The sequence below is a fragment of the Panthera pardus genome, unplaced genomic scaffold (assembly GCF_024362965.1).
Source record: "Panthera pardus isolate Hobbes unplaced genomic scaffold, ASM2436296v1 HiC_scaffold_10, whole genome shotgun sequence".
Classification (NCBI taxonomy): Eukaryota; Metazoa; Chordata; class Mammalia; order Carnivora; family Felidae; genus Panthera; species Panthera pardus.
In genome coordinates this window covers 934,911-955,072 of record NW_026526655.1, presented here as the reverse complement: position 1 = coordinate 955,072, position 20,162 = coordinate 934,911, and the positions used below count along the sequence as shown (strand labels likewise).

The 20,162-nt window shown below is 61.5% G+C and overlaps 1 protein-coding gene across 1 annotated transcript in view; it reads left to right on the top strand.

Annotated features, from left to right (window-relative positions):
- The first annotated feature begins 1,210 nt into the window (after positions 1-1,210).
- The window catches only part of CROCC2 (ciliary rootlet coiled-coil, rootletin family member 2), a 70,891-nt gene continuing 51,939 nt past the window's right edge, over positions 1,211-20,162 (top strand). Inside the window, 7 exon segments of the mRNA XM_053888545.1 lie at positions 1,211-1,533; positions 13,954-14,104; positions 15,050-15,052; positions 15,107-15,255; positions 17,396-17,502; positions 18,871-19,096; positions 19,786-19,921. Coding sequence (XP_053744520.1) covers positions 1,453-1,533; positions 13,954-14,104; positions 15,050-15,052; positions 15,107-15,255; positions 17,396-17,502; positions 18,871-19,096; positions 19,786-19,921 — 853 coding nt within the window. The 5' untranslated portion in view covers positions 1,211-1,452.

Genomic DNA, 20,162 nt, shown 5'->3' with positions numbered 1-20,162 from the left:
TCAGACCCCAGGGGTGCTGTAGACGGCCTTGGGTGCCGGGAGGTGCCCAGGCCACAGCACGGGTCCCCTGGGCTCCGAGTCTGTATCTCGGCTTCGTGCCTTCAGTGCACTGACCTGTGCACGGAGCCTCCTGCCAGGCCTGGACGCCCAGTGAGGCGATGTCCTGCCTGAGAGCCAGTCCTGTCCCTGCATGGAGCACTCCTCCTGGGGGGCCAGGACAGAACACTCCTCCTGGGGGGACAGCTGCCTTCAAGCACCAGTGGCCCTGTCTTGAACGTCTATTCTGAGGAGAGAGCCTGGGCCCCTAGCATCCGTCAGCAGTGCTGGTGACAGATACGCTCCCTGACCACCAGGCCCTTCTGGCCTTGCCTGGCAGGCTGCCCCGGGGGGGCCCACCCCCGGGGCCCCCACACTGGCCTCCTCTTGTTAGAGGGGCGGTCAGTCCTGGCTGCCAAGCCCACCTCCAGGGACTCCACTGGGAGAGGTCCACTTAGAGCGAGGACTCGGGGGGGACGCGGGTGTGACTGGATCCCCAGACCAGACTCAGTCCAGAGGCCCCAGGAGGCCCAGGCTAGATGGGCACAGGTCTGTGTTTGTCCCTCCCCTTGCCTTGCCCCCGGGGCTGGGTCCCACCACCCCAATGGGTGAGCTGCGAGTGTGCCGGTCAGTCCCTTATGTGGCTCTGGGAAGCTTTCAGTGACCGAGGAGTGTGCCAGCTATGGGAGGAATCCCCGTGGGGCAGATTACCCTAAGAGGGCTCCAGAGGGAGGTCAGATTCTGGAAGGCCAGTCCAGGTACGAGGTTAGGGCGATGGGGGTCTCCTGGGGTCCTTAGACAGGTGGTTTCTCCTCTCCAGCCCTCAGCCTGTCCACCTGCTGGACACGATCCGACTACTAACCTCTACAGTCTTTTCTAGATGTTAGGGAAAAACTGGGGTTTGTTTGTTTGATTGTTTATGATTGTCCATCGGGAGGAACCAGTGGCCCACATGCCACCTTGCCCTGACGTGCGGCCCCCAAGCACACAGCGCCTCCTGCGGAGAAGGCTGGGGCCCTCCCTGCAGCTGCGGGAGGTGTTCCGGGGCAGAGGCCAGCCCCTGTCCGGGCGTGGTCGCGCAGGTGGACAGCTTCACCCAGGGCGCCTCCAGGTCTCCAGGAAACCGCTTCCAGACAACAGCGTTCTTTAGTCCCCATGGCAACAGGGCCTGCGCTCCTGTTTCCAGGGAAACAAAATCCTCAGCGTCGCGGTTGCCACAGCAACGTCTACGGGCTTCCTCGGCCACTCGGTCGCCAGCCCAGAGGGGCAGCTGGGCACCTTGGACGGAGGAGCCAGGTGTCGTGCCGGCGTGGGGCTGGTGCACTGACGCAGGTCCTGGCCCGGCCCGGGTCCCGGCCGGAGACTCACCTGGCCGCCAAGCCCCGGCTTTCTCGGAGTCCTGCCCTCCCACTCGAGATGAGCTCTCCCTCCAGCGAGCCTGGCCATGGGGGTGCCACCGCAGAGCGGTCCCCACTGGGGCTGGACACCGTGATCCAGGTCAGTGGGGTGCCCGCCCTCCAGCACCCTCCCGGGAGGAGGCCCTGAGGGCACCTTGGGAAGGTGCACGGAGAGGCCACACCTCCCCCGCTCCCCACTTGAGGGCTCACGTGGTCAGCACGAGCCCGCGTACACACGCGTGCACACACACACACGTGCAGCCTCGGCTCAGGAGAGGAGGCTGGGGGGAGACTGATCTGAGCAGAGGGAGACCCGAGCCCAGCCCCAGCCTCCCCATCCGTGCCGGCACGAGCTCAGGCCGCCAGCCCTCTTCTCTGAGCCTCAGGCTTGCAGCCTGCACGTCGGGGACGGGGAGGGCCAGAGCAACCGTCCACGCTATCGTTCTGGGACCTCGTGCACTGCTTTCTTTGTGGCCAAGTGTGGGATCCGCCACTGGTGGGTGGCTGCGGCTCGTCCCCGGTTTCAGGAACTCCCCGGGTGCTTTTCTCCAGAGCACCACCTGCATACCGGCAGCAACCATGGTGGCCGAGAGCATCCCCAGGCCTCTCTCTCCCTCACTCCCTGCCTCCCAGAGCCAAGCCACTGCCTGGCCCCACTAGGTGCCTGCCACTGCCATCACCTGACTCTGGCCACCACAGCCGGGCAGTCCCCACCCTGAGTGACCCCTGGGGGACCCCAGTGAACCTTGGTGCCCCAGCTGACTCAGAGTTGTCCATTAACCCAGTTCTTAGAATCTCAGACTGTGCTGCAGGGGGTTGACACAGCCCGATATAAACAGCACAGGTCGCCGGAGAAGAGTAATCGCCCACAGTTGGTGCCAGGTGATTAAATACCACGATGGAGGCACCTTACACCCACACCCACGCGCACACACGCACACACGGGTGCCCACACAGGACAGGTCAGGATGCGGCAGGATAGTGAATCAGGTGATGCCAACCACACAAAACAAGGTGGCCCTGGGTGGGTGACTGTCTCTGTCCAGCTCCCAAAGGGTCTCAGTTCCCTGGATGGAGAGAAGGATAGAGGCAGGAAGGAAAGGCTTGCACACTACAGTTCTCAAGACCCTTTCATCCAGGCACCCCATAGGATCCCCCTATCAGCCTGGGAGGATTCTATCATCCCCTTTGGATTCCAGGAAAACGGAGGCTTGAGGGTTGAAGCACGTCGCTATGGTTACAGGCAGTTTGAGGGAGAGACGCAGGCTGGTGCCATTGTCTGGCAGCGGGCACAAGGTGCTTGGCAAACACGGCTGCCCCCAAACCCCTGCGGGAAACTGTCATCTGAAAGCCACAAGGAGGCCCAGCCAAGGTCTGCTCTGCCCGCCCGGCCAACACCTGTTATTTGCATCGTGGTGATGGAGATCTTGGTGCCACTGCCCTGGGGGTGAGCAGGCAGGCGGGTGCCAAGAGACGTCCAGATAGGGCTGTCCAGACGGGGAGGCAGGCCGAAAGGATCCTCCAGCCCCTGGCTGCAGACAGGGAATGAGGGCCCTGGGCAAGGTGTGGCTGGGGGGTGGGGGCCTCACGTGACCAGACCTGAATGTGCTCCCCACACCCCCTGCAGCCTCTGCAGAGCATCCCAGAGCAGCCCGCCCCTGCCCTCCCGCTCAGAGCTGGGCCCCCAGAGGGAGGGTCCAGACCCAGCGTGGATGGAGAGGGGTGGCACGGGAGAGCCTGGGTGGTGGGTGCCAGAGGGCTGTGATCCTAGACTCGGTCCCCTGAAGAGCTACCAGATTGGTCAGACCCTGTGCCTTCTGGGTTCAGGATTGTGTTGCGTTGTGTTGCGTTGTGTTGTTGTGCTGTGTTGTTTTCTTTTTTGAGCAGCAGGCAAAACTTTATTAGATTACAGGATCAGAAAGGAAGAACAGTATGGAAGCTCTCTTTGCAGAGGGGGGGCATTCAGAAGTGAATGCCCCAGTTTAGGTTTCGATCAATGGTAGTTTTCCAGGAATTTGTCTGCGGTACCCAGACTTCCAAATTTACTGACAAAAGTCCTTGCGACATCTTCTTGCTGTCATTTTGATGTCTGAGGATGTGAAGCGGGGTGGTCGCCGGCCCCGACGTTGAGGGGTTTGAGGCCAGGGCTTCGTGCGTGACACCCGGGAGGTCCGGACGGGCCACCCTGAAGTGATTCCCCTTTTCCTTTCCTGATCCCAGCCACCTGTCGATCCTTCTTAGGCTACTTCCGTCTGTTTCATTAACGTCGACATCTGCTGTTCCTTTGCTTTCCAGCTCTTTGGGTTTGTTGCTCAGCTAGTTGTTTGAGATGTGTACTTAGCTCATGAATTTGCAGCCTTCTGTTGAGTTTTTTTTTTTAACTTTTAAAACAAATGTGTTAAAATAGATACATACATCTATACACATAAAGTTTACCATTTTAACCGTGTTTAAGTGTGCAGTTCAGTGGCACTGAGCACATTCACCCTGCTGTGCAGCCGCCATCTCCAGAACTTTCTCACCTTCTCAAACTGAACCTCTGTCCCCAGAAACACTGACCCCTCAAGCCCTGCCCCTGCCCCCGATGCCCACCCTTCCAGTCTCTGCCTCCATGACTTGGGCCATTCTCGGGCCCTCACAGAAGTGGAGTCCTACGGCACCCCTCCCTCTGTGCGGGTCTGTTTCACGCACAACGTCCTCCGGGTTCAGCCGTGTTGAAGCCGGTGTCAGAACGGCCTTGCCTTTTAAGGCGGAGTCACCGTCCGCTGTGCGGACGGACCACATGGTGTTTATCTATTCCTAGGTTCATGGACAGTCAGGTTGTCTCCACCTTTGGGCAGCCGTGAGCGTGCTGCCCTAAAGACTGACGTGCGCACCTGTTTCGGTGCCCGCCGTCCCTTCTTGTGGGGATGCGCTCAGAAGAGTTGCTGCTGGGCCACATGTGACTCCCTGCTTAACGGGAGGAAACACCGTGCTATTCTCCACAGCGGCTGCACCATTTCACATTCCCACTTGCATTTTTTTTTTGATGTTTTATTTATTTTCAAGAGATAGAGCACCAGCAGGGGAGGGACAGAGAGAGAGGAGACGCAGAATCTAAAGCAGGCTTTAGGCTCCCAGCTGCCGACGCAGAGCCCGACGCGGGGCTCGAACTCGTGAACCACCAGACCACGACCTGAGCCAAAGTCGGACACTTAACCGACTGAGCCACCCAGGTGCCCCCCACGTTCCCGCTTTCTTTTTCTTCTTTTTTTAAAGGATGCTTTTCATTCTAAACAATGTGTTAGCTGCATCCCATAAATTTTGATGTAATAGTTTTCACTGTTACCCAGTTCAAGCTGTTTCCTCATTTCCATTGCAATTTCTTATGCCGTCCATGGCTTATCTAGAGGTGGAAACACCCTGATTTCCAAATATGTGGAGATTTTCAAATTCTTTTCTGCACCTCCTTTGACTACATTGTGTGCAGAGGTATTGTTTTGAACGTCTTAGCGTGGAGAAGCCTCTCGGCATCCGAGCAGAGATAGTGGGAGCTCAGTGGCCTTGGGGGAGGGCTCCATGCTGGAAATGGACATTCAGAGTTGTTGGCTTGCGGGTAACCGGTGAGTGTACACAGAAAAGGAGTTGGAGCCCCCCACTCTGAAAGGCCAGAGAGGCAAGAAGGAAGCAGCTACGGAGACCAAGATGGACGGCCAATGAGGCGAGAACAACTGGGAGGAGCGATGTCAGGAGAAGCGTTTCAGGGAGGACACGGTGACCCTCATGTTGCCGACAGATCAAGGAACACGGACACCATGGACCGCTGGGTTTAGCCAACACGGAGGTCGTGGATGATCTTGATTGCAAGGGGCACGTAGAAGCAACAGTTTTCTTACAGAGAGGTGTCGATTAAAGCAGTTTGTATCGGTAAGAATGGTCTGATAGAGAGAGAAAAACCACTGATACATAAGAGAGAAGGAAGGATTGCTGGAGCAGTGCGTTAGGTACGTGTGAGAAGACGGGGGGATGGGGTGGGGTTGGCTGGGACGGACGGGCTGGGCAGGGGTGAGATGGGACGGGGTGAGGACGGGAGGGGGTGGGATGGGTGGGGGAAGGGTGGGAGGGGGCGGGATGGGAAGGGGTAAGAGTCGACGGGGGGATGGGGTGGGATCGGGTGGGATATGACGGGACAAGTGTATAGTTGGCCAACTTTTTTCTCCAAAGGGCCAGATAATTGATATTTTAGGCTTTGCAAACCATAAAGTTTCTGTAGCGACTCCTCAGCTCTGTTATTGGAGCACGAAGGCAGCCATAGACAATACGGAAACCAATGGATTATTCTCCAACAAAACTTTATTTACAAACGAGCGGCAGGCCAGATTTGGCCTACGAGCTACAGCTCGTTGAACTGTGGATTAGAGGACGGATAAATAGAAGGATACGTGGGTCGGTGGGTGGAGGGACTGTTATGAGGCTGGTGGGTGCGTGGCCGTGGGCGGCTAGGTGGCAGATTGGAGAATGGCTGGGAGGACATTGCCCACAAAGGGTGGGGAAGACAGTAGATCCCATATTCTAGGAACTGGCCTTTGAGAGGAAAAACATCACAGGATTTGTTTTTCCCCTCGGGACGAGGAATTGCGTGCATATAGAAACGTGCAGACGTCCGTCCTAAGCGTGCGGCTTGACTGAGCCCTCCGCTGGGCTCAGAAGTCCCCCCACCGACACAGGTTAGTCCCGCCTGTTTATACAGATGGAACCGCGTGTGTGGGTGTGTGTGCTTGTGCACAAGCACACTCTCTGTGCACCACCATATCTTCACCCAGAACGCAGCACGCGGTCATAGCTTGCTCCTCCTTTGCTCTATAGGATCGCATGGTGTGAATATACCGCGCTTTTCTTCCATCTTATTCTCAATGGCCATTTGAGCAGTTTCCACTTTGGCCTAGTAAGAACGGCACTGCCGCGAACATTCTGGCACGTATCTTCAGGGCCCTGTGTATACATTTCCATCCGTGGAAATGCTAGGTCACAGGTTTGCACGTGGTCAGCTTTAGTGGATACCGCCGAACGACTCCAAAGAGGTCGCACCAATTTATAATGTGGAACGTGGGAGGGGCTAGTCGCCATACGTCCTTGCCCACGCCCGGCACTCTTGTCATTTTCCTATTTAGCTGTTACGGTGAAGGTACAGTGCCACTGCATTGTGCTTTTACTCATCGTTTACCTGGTAACTAGTGAAGCTTTTACTCATCGCTTACCTGGTAACTAGTGAAGCTTTTACTCACCATTTACCTGGTAACTAGTGAAGCTTTTACTCATCGTTTACCTGGTAACTAGTGAAGCTGAGCACATTTCTGTATATTTAGGGACCCCCTCGATAGCTTCTTTTGTGAGGTGTGTGCTCTAAAAGCTTGCCCATTTTTCCGTTGAGGTACCCTCTCTTTAAGTTATTATTAAGAAAACCTTTTAATTATTATTTAAAGAGATAATTATCATTAAAATAATTATTATCAAAATAATTTCATTATTATTAATCATTGAGAAAGAGCGAGCACGAGAAGGGGGGAGAGGGGCAGAGGGAGGGAGAGAGAGAATATTAAGCAGGCTGTATACTCAGCATGGACCCCAAGGTGGGGCTCGATCCCACGACCCTGGGATCGTGACCTGAGCCCAAACGAAGAGCCGGACTTTTAACCGACTGAGCCACCCGGGTGCCCCGCTTTTAATTGTTGATGGGAATTTGCTTGTGTAATCTGAAAATGAGTCTCTATGGAATACATTCAGCGCAAATATCTCCTTTTCACTCTTGTAATGGCATCTTCTAATGAGCAGAAGATCATAATTTCGATATAGCACAATTTACCAGTTTTTTCTCTTCCGTGTTAGTGCTTCTCGTGTGCTGTTTAAGAAACACACTTTGCCTCCTCCGAAGTCACAAAGATGTCCTTCTACGCTTTCTTTTCAAAGCTTTTTTGTTATACCTTCAGACTGAAACCTTCAATCCCTTTGGAACCGATCTTTGCGTACGGCGTGAGCTGGAGATCGGTGCACGTTTCCCTCCACGTGAACACCCGGGGGCCTCCCCCACCCCCATTATTGAAAAGCCCACCGTCTCCCCCCTGCACAGCCCACGTCATCTCCGTCGCAAACGAGCTGTGGGTGCATGTCTGTGCGTGTGTACGTGCGTGTGTGTGGACGTGTGGACACGCTTTCAGAGCTCATGACCTCTTCCGCCGGTCAGTTTGTCCTTATACCAGCACCACACTGTCAGAGTCACCGTGGGTTTGTAACGTGTCTTCATTCCGGGGGCACATACCCTCTCTCTAGTTTCGTTCTCCCCGGCTGCCTTCGTACTTCTGACTCTTCATTTCCAAGTGGATTTTAGAATCAGTGTGTCAGTTTCTACACGATGAAAACTCTGCTGGGATTGGACTGGGATTCCACCGAACCTACACATTAATTGCAGGAGAACTGACCTCTTCACAATCTTGAGGCTTCCAGTAAATGAACACCACCCATTTCTTCATTTAAGCTTTCTTTCTTTTTCTTCTTTTAATTTTTTTTAACGTTTACTTATTTTGTGAGAGACAGAGACAGAGCATGAGCTGGGGAGGGGACAGAGAGAGAGGGGGAGTCACAGATTCCCAAGCAGGCTCCAGGCTCCGAGCTGTCAGCACAGAGCCCGACGCGGGGCTGGAACTCATGAACCACAAGATCATGACCTGAGCCGAAGTCGGATGCTTAACCGACTGAGCCACCCGGGCGCCCCTAAGTTTTCTTTTCCAATTTTGCTCAGTGTAGTTCTCAATGAAAAGGTCTCGCACACGTTTCGTTATTACGTTTACCTGTAGATATTCGGCGTGTCGGGATGCTACTGTCGCTGTGTAAATGGGAACGGCAGGAGAGGCCCTGTGTCCAAGGCTCCTCAGATCTCCAGCCCACAAAGCCACAAAGAACTCTGTCAGCTCCTCTTCCCCCTGAGACAGCCCTGCCCCCAGCCCAGGAGGACCACAGCCCACCCCAGGGTTCTCACCTCCCCCTAACCTCAGCCCACCTCCCTGACTCCCTGGTTGCTTGCCTCACCCACTGATGCCCCACTGTGGCCAGTTGCCACAAAGAGGGAGTGCTGGCTCGCGGCACCCCTGCGTCCTTCCCGGAAGGGCAAACTCTGCACCCCTGGATTTTAACTTGTTGAAGACAGTTCCTCCACCCACAGGCTTTGTGGGGCCCCGGGAACCCCCCAGGGCACGGGAAACACTTGTGGCAGAATCTCCCATCAAAGAGCGGAGGGGGCGCGGTGGAGGGAAGGTGCTGTCGGAGGTCCAGGAAGCGAGGTGGGCACAGCGATGGAGTCAGGCCACAGCCTCTGAGCAGAGGGAGGGCAGTGTGGTGTCCTAGTTCTGGTGCCGGCTCAGTCATCGGTTGCCTGTGCCTCAGTGTCCTCATCTGTATAATGCGGTGAGACAGACGGTTTCTGGGGCTCCCCGGAACCTGAGAGGGCCCACCCACAGGTCAGGAGCTGGGATGGTTCCAGAGCACCATGGTGTGGCAAGGCCAGTCACTTACCAGGAACCGAGCCCTGTGCTGTCCCCAAGCAAACCAGGGACAGCGGCACCGGCCCATCTCCAAATCGTCTATCCGTTCGCCCTGCCACAGCCAAGGCCACAGCAGACCTGGTCAGATCAGCCAGCTGGGCCAGTCAGATGGGCCACAGGTCCTCATTCAGAAACACCGCTTTCCCCACCGCCACCCTAGGGGTCAGGGGGACTGTGGCTCCCCATCCCTCAAGGGGGCATTCAAGGCCTTTGTGGCTTCCTCTCCTGCCTTGTTGCCCCAGCCCCTCACAGACTCTGAGAAGCCACCCCGCTGCCTCTGCCTGCACCCTTCCCTCCGCCAGGACACCTGACCCGGGCTCCCTCTGGCTGTTGGACTCTTACTTATTCCCCAAGGTCCAGCTCACCTGCCACCTCCTCCAGAAGTCGGTGTGGGCACGGGGGGCACAGGAACCATAACATCAACAGGCTCCTTGCCCTTCCCAGAGCTCTTTGATATGAGTCATTTTGTCGTTAGTGATTCATACCTTGGGCTGGGCTTTCAGTCATTCCTGTACTGCCCTGTGTCTGGTTGATGCGAAGCATTGATCGCGCTGGGGGCTCAGGGTGGGGGCACGGAGAGGAATGATAGGTCCTGCCCCTCACTCCCAAATGCCTCGTTCAACGCCTGGCCTGGATCTCCCACTTACTATGAGTTGAGGACCAAAGTGCCAGCCATAGGAAGCATGCCCCTGCTCCTGGGGTGACGCCCAGGGCCCTAGAGGGCTCAGACGCACAGACATCTGAACCGAGCGGGGCTAAGACACAGCACGTCAGGGGCCAGGTGTTAGCCCAGACACAGAGAAGCTCTTTTTCCTACGGAAATGGAGCCTGGCAGGCCAGCGCCCTGGCCAGGGCTCCCCCCGCAGCAGGCCAAGCCACGGAAACATGGCAAGCAGACGTCCGGTAGCTGGACTTGGCTGCAGGCTCTGTCCTCAGACGTGTTCTTCAAGCTGTGCCCGCTCCTGGCGAGGGCCAGCGCCCGCCACCTACGGATGCAGGAAGGCCTGTGGGAGTGCCCGGTGCGGAGAGGCTTGGGGCCGCGCGGGCGTTGGGAGGGTGCTGGGACCCACGGGCTCAGGGCCTGAGCGTGAATGACCTTGAGTGGGCCCCCGGCTTCCTCACGTGGTGGAGGCGAGACGCTGGCCTCTCAGGGCACGGTCAGGGGCGCACACACGTCTGCTAGGAAATCCTCAGCGGTGACCGCCCAGCCCCGCCTCACTGGTGGGGGCTCACCGCTGTCACTTACCTCTCGGCGGGCGGGTGCCCGGCCCTGCACCCTTCCCCTCCCCTGCAGCCCAGCCTCCTGCAGAGCCCCCGGCGGCCACACGGCGGCACTGTGGGAGCTCCGCCGCCAGACCCCGGGGCTGGCCAGTCCACCGCACACAGGGGCCCGGCCGGCTCCTGCACTCCAGCTGGTCACTCGGCCTGCTCCTGCCCCGGGAGGCTGCGGCCTGAGACCCGGTTGAGTTGGGCGCTTCCACTGGACGCTGTCTCTCCCAGGGTGACGTTAATCCGCGCTTCTGGTGCCACTGGGCTCGTTGAACCCACCCTGGTCCATCCAAGGGTCTCCCTGACTTGGGTCTGGGGGAGCCTCATCTTCTTCCATCTAGAAGATGCCGGGTTCCTCTTGCGAATCCTTCCTTCTCTCCCCCTGGGTGACAGGCTGTCTGTCTGCCCATGCCCCCTAGCAGCCTGGACGTTCAGAGGGAGCCACTCGGGGACTTTCTGATGCTGGTCACCAGCAAGAGGAAGTGATGAAATTGCTGTGTGATTTCCATTTCTGACCTACAACACCCCCTGCCCTCCCCAGCCTCCTCCTGACCCACAGACTCCACACCCCACCCTCACAGAACTGTAGCCCCCCGGGGCTCTGGGATGCCCCCTCCCATTTCCCAGATGAGGACCTGAGGCCGTTGACGCCCAGGGTCACGCGGCGCACCGGCCGTGGGGGAACAGGGACCCATTCTCCTATCGGGGAGTCCTGCTCTGATCCAGGGGTGGGGGTAGATAGGTGAGCCCACGGTTCCCCCATCCCCACAGCCACAACGGGGAGGGTGACAGTGATGAAGCAGTGACTGCCCCCCTTAGGGCCGAGATCTGCTCCCATGGGCGGTGCCACGCAGGGGCTGTGACCTTGTAGAGGCCCTTAGCCAAGGTTGAGCAGAGCAGGGCACTGGGGGCAGGAGGAAAGGACACGGCTGGGTTCAACAACGAGTCTGAGGTCTTCTGTTAACCAGTGTCCAGCCCTCCGACGGGCTGAGAGTCCCGGGGCGGGAGGCAGGCTTCTGGAAGTCTCCCTGTGCACTGGCCGGACACGCGGACGTCCACCCCCACCCCCACCCCAGGGCCCGGCCACAAATGGCCGGCCAGGAAGGAGGGCCCCTCCGGCCCGCAGAGGAGGCCACCCGCGGGGACCTGCAGGGCCGCAGGTGCGGGCCAGGGGTTGCAGACAGGAAGGTCTTGCGGCGGGAAGGGAGGACCTCTCCGGGCCAGACTCAGGCCGGCCGGGAACGGGCAGCGGGCGCCGGTGTCCAGCCCGCACGTCCGCGAGGCCCCGGGAAGCATCCGGGCTGGAGACCAGGCCTCTCCTCCCGGCCCCGCCCCCTCCCGTTCCCCTCCCCCTGCCGCGCCCGCCCCCTCCCTGCCTCCTCCCCTTCCCTTCCCCCTGCTGGGCCTGCCCCTTTCCCTCCCTAGGTTTCCACGGGGGCGGGGCTGCCCCCCCACCCCACGGCCCCTCCCCTCCACGCGCCCCCCGCCGCGCCCCCTCCGCTCCAGCTGGGCCTCGGCCCATCGCCGGCACCCGGCCACAGCTGGAACCCATTACGCCCCCAGCGCCTCTCGGGACGTCTCGGCTAATAAGTGACCCTCTGTGAATGTTAGGAATGAGTCAAGTTTATGCCTCGCTGCTGCCTTCCCGTTAGCGGGTGGCGCCTCGGATGCCCGAGGGAGCGGGGGAGGGCGGGGGAGGGCGAAGGGGCAGAGTCGTTCCTGGCCTCGGAGGGAGAGCTTCCTGGAGTTCATGCTCCTTGCAGCGGGAGGGGGGGGGGCCGGGGCCGGGTCTCGCTACCCCGCTGAGCCTCAGTTTCCCCGCGTGCAAATAAAGGCTTCGGGGCAGACAACGGCTGAGCCCTTTCGGCCGCCTTTCCTCCCAGGAGGACAGGAGGGGCCATTGATGGTCTTGGCACCCTTTCCTTGCTTGGCCCGGAACGGGAAGCAGGCACATCGTCCCCTGCCCCCAAGGCAGGCTTCTCATCTCCCACCCAGAGCAATACTGGAGGGGGTCATCTGGGGGCAACGGTGGGTAAGGGGGCCTCCCCAAGACCCCCCAGCTGACTCAGATTCAAGCACCCCTGAGAAGTAAGGCTCCAGCCTGAGGAAGGGCTGGGCCCCGGGTGAACCAGAAGTGGGGCCCTCACTCCAGCCAGAGGGCATGGAGGTCAGTCCCCGGCATTTGCTCAGTGGCTGCCCAGCAACTGGGCAGCTGTTGGGGATCAGAGCGGGGACTTACCAGGTGTCACTCCGGAGCCCGGGTCTTGGGGTGACTCTTGGCGACCTGGTCCTGATTGAAGAGGCCTCGTGTCTGGGGAGAATTTGAGGTCGTGTGTGCAGAAGAGACCAGACTCTGATCTCAGGAAGAAGGAACGTGGGGGTTGTGGGGGGGAATGTACCAAGGCAGCGGGCTGGGCAGGGCAGGGGTGCACCCAGGAAGCCCTCCAGCCAGGCCCTGAGGTTCAGAGCCAGGTAGACAAGTCTGAACCTGGAGAAGGTCTTCAGGGAGAGCTGGGGGGAGCTCAGAGGAGGGAGGAGACAGGCGGAAGGAGGCTGTTTGGTGGTCATTCACCAGGACCCCGGGCTGGGAGGGAGAGATGGTGAGTCAGGGGGCCAGGAGCAGGGGTCCTGGGAAGCTGGAGGAAGGATGAGTCTGGGCACACGGTGATGAGTTCGAGAGGCCTGGGAATGGGGCAGGGAGTGATAGGAGGACCTGGTTGGCAGCCCTGGAGAGTCGTGGGGAGCAGACATCTGTCTCCAGAACTCCTGGGAAGCATCCGGTGACCTTGTCACATCAAGGCCTCTCAAGTCCATAGTGAAGTGCTGTTTCACAGGCCCCTGAACATCCTTCCCATGGGCGGTGCCACAATCAGACATGGCAAGAAGGGCACCCCCAGGCCCTCCCCCAGCTCTGCCCACCTCACGATGCAACGAATCCCCAGGGCCGAGGCAGTGTGCCAGCTCAGAGCCCAAGACCTCCCAACACCAGCCTCTGGGCATCCGGGACCCTGGGATTTCCTGCCCACTGCCAGGCCTCTTCAGACCTCTCCCACGGCAGTCAGCGGCTCTGGACTGGCCAGGGGGGAAGGCCGTCCTCACTACCCTCCCACAGCCCACCCCTAGGTTCCCATCCTGCCCTCTCCCAGGGCCCACTCGCGCCCTTCCCGGCGGGCAGGGTGAAGCCCCAGGCAGCTGGCCATGCCCTAAAGGGAGGCGGGTGGGTGGTCTCAGGTCTTTACCAGTCCTCCCAGCAACCCAGGCCGTGAAGGTGGAGACTGTGTGGGCAGCTGGGTGGGTCGTTGTGTCCCGTGGGCCAGAGCAAGGGCGCCTGCCTGCCAGCGCCCTGCAGAGGCCCACTGGGGACACCCAGCCCTGCCCTCACAGAGGGGGAGCAGGGCCAGAGGGCAGCGCACAGTGGCCACCGAGGCCAGGTGCTGTCCTGGTCACCGGTGCTCAGGGCACTACCAGGACAGGCAGGTGCCCTCCCACCTTACAGGTAGAGAAACCAGGGCGTGTGCTCTGGATGACAGCCTCACCCAGGCCTCAGGGGCACTTTGCTGCCGCCCTGGGGGAGCTCTGCGGTACCCCCCACTAACTCCGCTGGGCGCGTGGGGCTATTTGGCGGCTGTCCAGGAAACTGCCAGCCCCCGGTGTCTCTCTGGACGGCTGTTTTTCAGAGGCTGGAGGACACCGTCTTGAGTCCCATGGCCAGCAGAGAAGACCGGGCACTGACCGTGCGTGGGGAAGGCTGGCCGGCTTTGCCCACCCCTGTGCCCGCCCGAATCCGTGAGATCGTAGCTGGCAGCCTGAGGGACGAACCACACCAAGGTGACGGGAGGTGGTAGGGGTGACGGTGGGGGTGGGGGTGGGCACCGGGGGAGCCACAGAGCCCTGAGCTGGAGGCTGGCTGGGTGTACCGAGCCCCCGCTCAGCTGGCCCCTCCCGGCCTGTCATCATCTTCCAGTGCGATGGGGCACAGAGCCACACCCTCCCACGGGGTCAGCCACGGGGGTCGTGTGTCCGTGCCCACCGTGTGTTTTACGGCTAGCCCGCAAGGACTGTCCGGTGCTGCACTTGTGTTTGTGGCACATTCGCGACCGCCAGTCTGGACTTCGTCCGTATTTGTTCTTCATTAGATGAGTGAAAATCCTGAAGGCTGACACTCGGGAGGCACAGGTGCTGAGCAGCCCCGCCCCCGACCTCTGCTCACCCAGCCCGAGGGCCCCCTAGGGCCAGCGCTTTGCAGGGACTGGCTCCAGGCTGGGTCCCCGTGTCACGGCCGCCCAACTGGCCAGGCCACTTGGCCCTAGCTAGTGCTTGTGACTCCCTCACGTGTGGGTCCCAAGACCCCTCGCCATAGGGAGGGTCTGTCCCGCCCCCGAGGGAACCAGTGGTTCACCGGGTATATGTTAAGGAAAAGGAAACTCCACTGTGCACTTAGAAAAGCAACTTCCTACTCGGATGAGATCCGGTTACCCCAGATCAGCAGTTGTCACTGCTTCACAGGGCGTGGGGGGACCCGCTGTGCAGGCCTCGCCCACACCCTCGCTTGAATTGGCTTGGGGCGGTACTGGGGTCAAAGGCAGGAGGTCAGTAGCACGTCCACCAACAGGAGAGGGAGGAGGGCCTCGAGCACGAAGTCCACGTCCCCCACACCGGGGGTCTCCCGGGTCAGAACTGGGACCCCTGCTGGAAGATGGGGGCAGGCCAGCAGCGAGAGCCCAGTGGCCGGCCCACAGCCCCACCGTGGAGAGACAGTGCGCCGTGGCTGAGCAGGTGGGGGGCCCCGGTCCGGCCCCCCGGGCTGACCTTGGGGCCGCACCTGCACAGGGCTGCAGGAGCCGCCGGCCGTGTCAGCAGGGGTGCAGGAGGAGAACGAGCGTCTGCAGGAGGAGCTGTCCAGGCTGGGGGAGCTGCTGGCCCAGGCAGACGCAGAGCAGGACGAACTGGCCGGCAGGTACCACGCGGTCAGTGCGCGGGTAAGTGCGTGCGCTAGGCACGTGGCAGACGGAGGTGGCAGACCGGCCTGTGGTGAGGCGGTCACCTGTTGGGACTGGCGGCCAGACCGGTGGGACCATCGTCAAGTCTCGGGACACAGAAGGACAGTTCGTCGGCCATGGACACAAACGGCAGACGGGAAAACAGGCTGGAGGCGGGGAGGGCGAGAATAGGAGGGGCGTCCAGGCCCCGCTGCCCCCGAAAGTCCCCCCTAGATCTCACAGCCCGGCTGAGGACATTGACTCGTGCCCTGGCCACCTGGGGGATTTGTGGGGGCAGCCTGGTCAGTCCTGAGCCCTCAGCTCCGGCACCTCACCTTTGGGGTCTGCTGACGAATTGGCCCCAACACTCAGACAGAGCTTCTAGAGAATTGGCTCGCCCCCCCCCCCACCTCTACCTTTTCCTGACAGCCGAGGCCAGCACAGACCTCAGAGGACACCTGTGACCCCCTGGGTCCTCCACCTTGGCCCCCTGGGCATCCACAATGCCTGCGGCCACAGCAAGAGACCATTTGGTTGTAAGGTGTGGAGGTGGGGAGGGCCCCCTATTGTGTGGACGGGGAAACCGTGGCGGCTAGGTGAAGAAACTTGCCAGGCCAGACCCTCCTCCCGGTGTCTGCGGCTTCTGAGGCAGGACTGGGCTAGGGATGCTCCGTGTGGGGTGCTCAGAGACCCTGGCATGTCTGGCTCGGCCCCCACCCCTGCAGTTTTCGGAGTCCTCCTTGCCCTACGTGGCGGGATAGATGACCCCACTTTTCAGATGTGGAAACTGAGGCTCAGAGCAGGCCAGAGTTGCCCAGGGCCGTGCTGCCAGTGTTGGAGCTGAGACCTGAACCAGGGTCCCGCCCTTTCTCCAGCACGACCAGTGACCGGTGCCAACTGCCCAAGGGCCCCAGGCTGGCCTCGTGTCCCCCGGGATGCCCGGGGCTGCCAGAAATAGGTGGCATCCGCAGCCCCCAGACTAAACACCTGCTCCCACTGCTGCCCCCACCCCTAGCGAGGCCCTCAGGGCAGGACCACGAGGGCCCTCCTCGCCCCCCGTCAGGGCCAGGAGTACATCAGTGAGCTCGCCTGCCCTCCCTGGCGGTCTGTGGCCTCGGCCCAGTCGTGGGGGTGGGGGGCCTTCCTAGCACAGGGTGGGGAGATGTTGGGAACCAGTGGTGGGAATAGAAGCCAGAAATCCTGCGGACAGATTAGTAAGCCTCATGAGTCAGAACTGAACTCCCAGACCCCGCAGCTCGGCGGACATGTCAGGCTCCTGCGGGCATCTCAGCCTCCCCTTGGGCAGGCGCCAGCAGGGGCCAGGCCCCCCTCCGCGTTACCCCCAAGCAGATGGCGGGGTGGGGTGGGGGTCAGGGTGGCGGTGGCACGGCTTGGTGGGCATCTCCATCCCAGTTGGCATCCCCACAGCCCCTGCCCCGGCCTCTTGGCTCCGCTGGGCTCTCCGGCCCGCCCTCCCTCATCCTACTGGTGGCCTCCAGGCTCTCCCGGCCTTCCCGTAGCTCGGCCCCCCACCAGCCTGCCTGCTCGGCCTGACGGCCCCTCCCCGGACACCCCCAGTGTGCTCTGGGTCAGCACATCTAGGGGCAGCCCCCAGCACCTCCTGTTCCCCTTGGAGCTCTAGGGTCCCCGTGTGCTCGGGCTCCAGCAGGGAGCCAAGAAGGATGCAGACTCTGGGCAGGCCTGGTCCAGCTTAGAGGACTCCCCTCCCCACCAGGCCGCTCAGGGTGGGCGTGGTCCCTGCCACGTGCCGGAGGAGGCACTGGCAACACATTCCAGCACAGGCGGTGGGCACGGCTGGAGGGGCGGGACCCCACACGCACTCTCTCTTAGGGGGCTGACCCCAGGCCTGCTCTGCAATTCAGCCATGCTGCCTGCCCTTTATGAACCGGGCCCCGAGGCCCCCTTCTCAGCCAGCCACGGGCCCTGGGCACGTGGTCAGGTGTGAACGCCCGCCCATCGGACCCACTGTGGGGGGGGGGGCCTGAGCTTCAGCAGACCCAGCCGTACCTGGACCCCAACCCCGCTGGGGCCTGAGGGGAGCCCTCTCTGCCACCTGTGGGAGGGCTCGGTGCCACAGCCGCCCTGCCTGCTGGCGAGGTGGGTCACAGTCGCTCTCCAGCTGCAGGCCCGTCTGGAGACCACCGAGGCTCGGCTGCGGAGGTCGGAGCTGGAGCACAGCGCGGACCTGGAGGAGGCCCTGGGCCGTTTGGAGGCCGCTGAGCAGAGGTGAGCCGGGTGGATGCGGCAGCCGGGGCCACAGGGAACTCGGCCATCACCCCCAGAGGCGGCAGACCCCGCTGTGCCTTGGGGCTGTTGGCCAGTCTCTTCCCAGAGTGACTCCAGGTCAAATTTGCCCGTGGGAGGTGGCCACAGGCTTGGGTGGACAGGGCAGGGTGGGCAGAGGGCCGGCCTGCTGTGGGCCTCGGGCGTGGGGTGCAGGCCCCCCAGGTCTGAGGGTCCCCCCGGCCCTGCTCCCCCACGTCTGCCTCCTCCCGGCCCCGACGCCTGCCGAGGCTGCCACTCTGGCGGGTCCCCTGAGCTGACTGTGGCCCGTGGTTGGCACAGCCAGTCCGGGGTCCCTGGGGGTGCTGCCCTCAACCCCAGCCTTCTTCACACTCTGGCCCTGACTCCCAGGCCCCTTAGGTGCCAAGCCACTCTGACGTCATTGTCAGGGGCTCATCCGTTCACTGTCGGCAAGCATGGGTCATGGCCCGGCACCCCCCAGGGGTAACCTCAGCCCTCCAGAGGTGGCCCCCGAACCCCCAGGCTCCAGGACACCATCCCTGGAAAGGGAGAACATGTCTCCACACTGCAGGGAGGGCAGCCAGTGGGGCTGAGCCCCTGAGCACGGCTGCGTCTCCAGACCTGGGGGAGGTTAAGACACGTGTGGACTACTTCCCGTTACTTGCTTTGTCCTCGGGGATTCTGGAAAAAGAAGGAAAGTGCTGGGAAGCATTTGGAAAACCAGTTTTCCAAAAACAGTAGGGGGGGTTGGGGGGGAGGGACGGGGGCGGAGGTGGGAGGTAATAACCCAGGAGGAGGGTGATGCCTGAGTTGCAACGAGGAACAGAGAAGGTCTTTTCTGTGGCCCCGAAGCCTGGCTGGGAGGGCTGGCTCTCGGATACCTGCTCCACCCAGCTCGGCTGCTTTCGTGGAGAAAGGCCTCCACGGTAACAGGGGGGCTGCCGCCTTCGGGGGATGGGGGGGCGTGCCTGACTCCCTCTCTGCATTGCCCTGCCCCTTCCCCCCAGGCCCGTCCCTCAGCTCCCAGCGCTGCCCCTCTGAGCAGTCTGTCTGAGGGCTCCCCTCGGCACGAGGGACGGAGACGGCCGAGGTGGTACGCTTGTGGACGCGGCCAGGAGAGTCCGTGTTGCGGGGGAGGGAGAGCAGGCATCCCAGAGAAGGAGGAGGGGGCCAGGGTGGCACTCAGAAATTGGCCCCAGTTTGGGGAGCCATCGGGGACTCATTGCAGGTGGCCAGTGCCGCTCAGGAGCGGTTGCGGCCTCCGGGCCTGAGCTGGGTCGGCTGGGTCTCAGGGAGCCTTTCTAGAAGCCCCGGGCCGTGGCCGAGCTGCTGTGGTGTCTGCCCGTCCAGGAGCACGGGGCTCTCCCAGGTGAACACCCTTCTGCGGGAACAGCTGGGGCACATGAAGAAGGCCAACGACAGGCTGGCCGAGGAGCTGGCCAGGACGACGGACGGCGTACTCCATCTTCGGAGCCAGCTGGAGCTGAGGGAGGCACGGCGCCGGGCAGAGACACAGGTGCTTTGCCCGCTTCTGCCCGTCGGCAGGGGACACCTGATCTGGTGCTTTGGCTGGCGGTAGGGGTAGGCAGTGGGGACCAGGACAGGGCGAATTGGCTCCCACTGTGGTTCCCCTCCCACCCCTCCCCCGGGGGCAAGGCCGCCGACCTCCTGCCGCACCATGTTCGGCCTTCGGCTGGGCCCCTGCAGTCTACTTTGTGGGGGGCGCTAGGGTAAGGAGACCCTTCCTTGAGAAAAGGCGAGCAGGACCCCAAGAACAGACTTGGAAAGTAGAACAAGGTCACAGGGCCACGTCCTGCCCCATTTTTGAGAGAGGTGGTCTCCGGGGGCCCGACTCCTTGCCGTGTCCGGACTGCAAGGGCGGGGGCCGCACCATTGCTCCCAGCCCGTGGCCAGGGCCAGCAGGGCCCCCTGCTGTGACCTTGCCCCCTGTCAGTTTTCTGAATCCCTAAGTCCTTCCGGGGGCTCAGGGCACAGTGCTCCAGGCACAGCCTCAGCCGGTGGTCACCAATGGCAAGACCCCTGGCGGGAGCTGGGGCAGATGCCTGACACGGATGATGCCCCCCCCCCAGGTCTCCCCACAATAGGCTGGTGAGCACTGAGTGAAAAGAGGCCTTCATGCGCTGATGTGTCACTGGACCCGGGCCCTGGAAAGGGGCATGGCCGGGGGCAAGGCAGGCCTCTGTAGCTGCAGCCATCCCTAAAGGGGCGCCGGTGTCCCCACGGCCTTCCCCCTGTCCTCTGCAGGCAGGCACCACTGGCAGGATTCCTCCTCCAGGGAAAGGAGGCCGAGATGGCCCCTGCGGGCCTGGGCCTCAGGCCGACCCTACACAGACATCCCTCCGCAAGCCCCCCAGTCACTGCACCTCCCACCAGGGAGCAGGTGGGGGGCCCCTGTGCCCAGCCCTCTGTGGCTGCTGTTGCCATCAGAGGCTGGGGGTGCCCCCTGCTGCACAGAAGGGGAGGGCGCCAGGCAGGCCGCCCCAGGCGTAATCAAGGGTGTGTGTCACTCAGAGGGCCACGTCCATCATCACATCACAGGGAGGAGCTAAGGCAGGACCCCACCCCCACCCATGAGGCAGGGGGCGTGTTCGAGGCAGCCCCTCCTCCTCTCGCTGCCGGCT